The sequence below is a fragment of the Phyllobates terribilis genome, unplaced genomic scaffold (assembly GCF_046119375.1).
Source record: "Phyllobates terribilis strain yellow unplaced genomic scaffold, ASM4611937v1 Scaffold_1__5_contigs__length_1240528914, whole genome shotgun sequence".
Lineage (NCBI taxonomy): Eukaryota > Metazoa > Chordata > Amphibia > Anura > Dendrobatidae > Phyllobates > Phyllobates terribilis.
In genome coordinates, this window is record NW_027362761.1 from 258933819 (window position 1) to 258938760 (window position 4942).

Here is a 4942-nt window from a genome sequence, read left to right on the forward strand (position 1 = left end):
CCTATAGATGTCACATTTTATGATGGACCACAGGTTCTCTATGGGGTTCAGATCAGGTGAACAAGGGGGCCAGGTCATTATTTTTTCTTCTTTTAGACCTTTACTTGCCAGCCACGCTGTGGAGTAGTTGGATGCATGTGATGGAGCATTGTCCTGCATGAAAATCATGTTTTTCTTGAACGATGCCGACTTCTTCCAGTACCACTGCTTGAAGAAGTTGTCTTCCAGAAACTGGCAGTAGGTCTGGGAGTTGAGCTTCACTCCATCCTCAACCCGAAAAGGTCCCACAAATTCATCTTTGATTATACCAGCCCATACCAGTACTCCAGCTCCACCTTACTGGCGTCTGAGTCGGAGTGGAGCTCTCTGCCCTTTACTGATCCAGCCTCTGACCCATCCATCTGGCCCATCCAAGAGTCACTCTCATTTCATCAGTCCATAAAACCTTTGAAAAATCAGTCTTAAGATATTTCTTGGCCCATTCTTGACATTTTATCTTACGTTTCTGGTTCAAAGGTTGTCGTTTTTCAGCCTTCCTTACCTTGGCCATGTCCCTGAGTATCGCACACCTTGTGCTTTTTGATACTCCAGTAACGTTGCAGCTCTGAAATATGGCAAAACTGGTGGCGAATGGCATCTTGGCATCTTCACGCTTGATTTTCCTCAATTCATGGGCAGTTATTTTGCGGCTTTTTTGGCCAACACACTTCTTGCGACCCTGTAGGCTATTTGCCATGAAATGCTTGATTGTTTGGTGATCACGCTTCAAAAGTTTGGAAATTTCAAGACTGCTGCATCCTTCTGCAAGACATCTCACAATTTTGGACTTTTCAGAGCACGTCAAATCTCTCTTCTGACCCATTTTGCCAAAGGAAAGGAAGTTGCCTAATAATTAAGCACACCTTATATAGGGTGTTGATGTCATTAGTCAACACCCCTCCTCATTACAGAGATGCACATCACCAGATTTACTTAACTGGTAGTTGGCTCTCAAGCCTATGCAGCTTGGAGTAGGACAACATGTATAAAAAGTATCATGTGATCAAAATACTCATTTGCCTAATAATTCGGCACACAGTGTATAACCGTCCCTTGCATCACCCCTATGGCTGGAAGTAAGCGGTTGTCTGGAGAATATACAGTAATTTCATTTTCTCCATGTACCGCTATTTAAGTTATACTGGCAAACATATAATTAAAACACTATTTAGCTGTCAATCACCGCTATCTCTGCAGATAAATAGGGTTTTTTTAATGTGACAGGTTCACTTTAGGAACATGGTATTAGACAAATCGGGAAAATGCATTATGACAATTGTGTGAGAAGCTGACAAGAAGAGAGCATAGCGGTCTTGTGTAAAACAGAGATTACGTGTGCGAAAATATACAAGTATTGAGACAAAGATGTATTGAGGAAACATGATATGGACATTTCGTCATTGGTAATATTTTGGACTGAAACTCTTTTTCCATATGCCAGGTGCATAGGACATAGTAAATAAGTTTGGCATTTGTGCTTGCGACTATCCTCTGGCAATATATTTGGCATTGGATATCTGATACAGCTTTTTGCACATTGTTATGCATTATTATGCAGAGTAACACTGTAATTTGTGCAGTTTATGGCTCTATATTATTTTCCTCCTGTTCTGTGACTGGGGTATACTTTGTGTCTATCACATTCTGTCCCAATTTAGCAATTTAATGGGCTCTTCTTATTTAATACAATACTGAGTAGTATAGAAGGAAAGCTGCACTGCAGGGTACATCAAAAACCGCTTGAGTTGCATCAATGACAATTCAAAAGACTGAGACTGAACATTCACTGTTTTTTATACATGGAAATTGATACCTCAGAGTCATTTCCTTTAGTGGGCCTTATGTACCCCAGTCTAATACCGATGGAGCTGTTACAGATCACGATTAGTGATGAGCGAGTATGTTCTGTTAACCCTTTCGGTGAGCATGCTCGGGTGAGGAATGCCTAAGAATCAGGCATTCCTCACGTTTATTAAAGCTGTCAAACAGTCACAAATCATGAGCACGGAGTGACGAAAATATAACACCCGAGCATTCTGAAGATACTCGGAAAACACTCGAGCATGCTCGTAAATCTCGAGTAATGAGCATGCTCGCTCATCACTAGTCACGATATGTGTACTAGTACCTATCTGTACTGTATGACCTCTCAGTGGTTTGCTTGTGTCAGTTCTTTCATCAATATTAATGATAACGAATATAATAGTTACTGAATGTCTCAAGTAAAACAATTCATTTTCCCACAATATCTAACTGCTGAATGATTCTTCTGAAAGCTGAAATCTGAAACAAAATTGATATGTGTAATACAAAGCCTCATACACTATTTGAGAAGCTCAGCTAAGTAGTTTTGCAATAAGCTAGCTGATGTCCAACGCCAACAAGAAAACATCAGAGTGCGGCTCAACTTTAATATAACTTCAGGGAAAGAAAAAAAATAAAACATTATATGTTGGCTTATTCTGTAAGGAAGGAGGTAATCTAAAGTAATAAAAATATACATTTTTTATATTAAAAAATAAACACTGGTATTGTGGCCTGAGACCACTTTCTAGTATTGTCTTTTCCCCAATACTCCATTAAGAAGTTTTGCAAATGCTCCTTGGATTTCTTTGTTTCGTAAGCTGTATATGAGGGGATTTAAGAGAGGTGTAATACAGGTGTAGAACAGTGACAGAAGCCATTCCTTATCAGCCAAAAAATTTGATTTTGGACGCATATACATGAAGCTACCACTTCCATAAAAAAGTAGTACAACAATAAGGTGGGATATACATGTAGAAAAAGGTTTGCATCTCCCACGTCCTTTAGGAATGTTCAAGACTGAAATTAGAATGTGCAGATAGGAGCCACAAATTAACAAGAAGCAGCCAAGCATTAGAACTCCCCCCACAACCATAACAGTAGCCTCATTAGGGAATGTGCTGATGCAGGAGATTTTCAACAATGGGGGAATATCACAAAAGTAATGATTGAGAACATTAGAACCACAAAAGGGCAATCTAAAAGTATTTGCAGTATGAATTGCTCCATAAATGCCCCCAATTACCCAAGTCCCGGCAACCATATGGAGACAAGCTTCATTACTCATGATGACTGAATATCTCAATGGATTACATATAGCAATGTATCGATCATAAGCCATTGAAGCCAGTAACGTCGACTCAGAGGCGGCTAATGAGAGGAAAACATATAGCTGGACAATACATGCAGGTAGGGAAATGGCTAAATGCTCTATTAACAAATTGACAAGCATCTGTGGCAGCGTTGTAGACGTATAGCAAATGTCCAAATATGAAAGATTTCGAAGAAGAAAGTACATTGGTGTCTGAAGATGATGATCCACTTTTGTGAGAACAATAATAACCACATTGCCTATTAGTGTTAACAGGTAAATTATCAAGAAGACCGTGAATAATAAACTTTTAAGTTTCATATTGTTGGCAAACGCACCAAAGTAGAAGACACTAAATGTAGTGGAGTTATCCATGAGTAGAGTCTTTTATCAAAATGTCATTAAATGACAAATGCGTTGAATATTTAATTGCTCAGTCCTTTGAGAAATTAGGCTAGTTAGTTAAAGTCCAGATCTATTATGTATAAGATGCAAATCTTTTGTTTCAATATATCATTCCAAAAATGAGCTCATCTCTCGAAGATGCACATAATGTCTTTATGCCATGAAAATAAACTTTAGTCAAGATAAATATATACGGTATGCATGGAATTATTGGTAATCGCTTAGGGGTTATTGAAAATAACATATACTATTCAGCAATAAGTTGTTACATACATGGCTTATGTTTCAGGAATGTGAATTACAGACTAGTGAAGTTGGAACATAAGCTAATAAACTGTGTGAGCAAGCAAATCTAAAAGGATAGATAACTGATGGAAAATGACTGCTTATATATATATAAGCTACCAGTATATACAGATACGTCCAATATATGTGGAAAACTCATTAATTGCAGTCTCCTGATTCCCAATGGCTTGACCTCAAGGGATTTCTCAACAAAGATGTGTAGCAAATCAGTGATTGTACCAAAGGACTAAACATTTAAATAACTGTATTTTACCCATTACTAGATTAAGATTTATTATTTTAATTGTAGAATCCTCTTTCTAGTAATTATATGGTATGGAATGAATGATTTGTGATTAAAAAGTACTTCAAATTGATATAATACCACAATAAATAGTAATTTTTTGTGTAATGAACAGTAATATTTTTTTGTGTCAATTTTTATGGCTTCCTAGGTCTTTGAAAAATAACCATACTATTTTCAAGTATAGTCACTCTACTTTGTGCCCTCTGTTTTCCACTGCTGCCGCATCTACTAAAGTCTGTGTTCTTTTCTGATTGTATTTAAAGTGCACCTGTCAGCAGGATTGTGCTCAGTAAACCACATAAACTGTCTGGCTGGCGCCATTACACTGATTAAACGGTTGATGAAATCCGTCTTGTGGTTCTTGTGTAATCTGTACTTTCAGTTTGGAGATAATGATATGCTCGTGCTTCGAGGCGGCCTGTGGGGGGGCTCTATAAGTCAGGGATCAATGACCTGTCATTATTGCATAGAGATGAATATGTAAGCAGAGCACCAGATAGAACCCACCCCACGTGCCGCCCCGAAGCACAGGTATATCATTATCTCTAAACTGAAAGTAAAGATTACACAAGAACCACAGGATGGATTTCATCAACCAAGGTATCATTTTAATCAGTGTAATGTCACCCACCTGACAGTGTATGTAGTTTACTGAGCACAATCTTGCTGCCAGGTGCGTTTTAACATATTTGTCACAGTGAAGTGTGGCACAGTGGTGTGTCTCATACAAGCCTCATTTCCTTCCCTGTGCTGTACTTATGTGGTTAAGACTTACCATTGCTTCAGTCATG

The 4942-nt window shown here is 38.3% G+C and overlaps 1 protein-coding gene across 1 annotated transcript; it reads right to left on the reverse strand.

Moving 5' to 3' along the window:
* Positions 1–2590: 2590 nt before the first annotated feature.
* On the reverse strand, positions 2591–3529 carry LOC141257836 (olfactory receptor 2D3-like). Its single transcript, XM_073672874.1, has one exon. It carries the CDS (start codon positions 3527–3529, stop codon positions 2591–2593), a length of 939 nt encoding a protein of 312 aa, XP_073528975.1.
* Between the last annotated feature and the right edge of the window lie 1413 nt (positions 3530–4942).

Bases quoted from the DNA above. Each gene is read 5' to 3' on its own strand.
- LOC141257836 (XM_073672874.1), bottom strand. From the start codon at position 3,529: ATGGATAACTCCACTACATTTAGTGTCTTCTACTTTGGTGCGTTTGCC.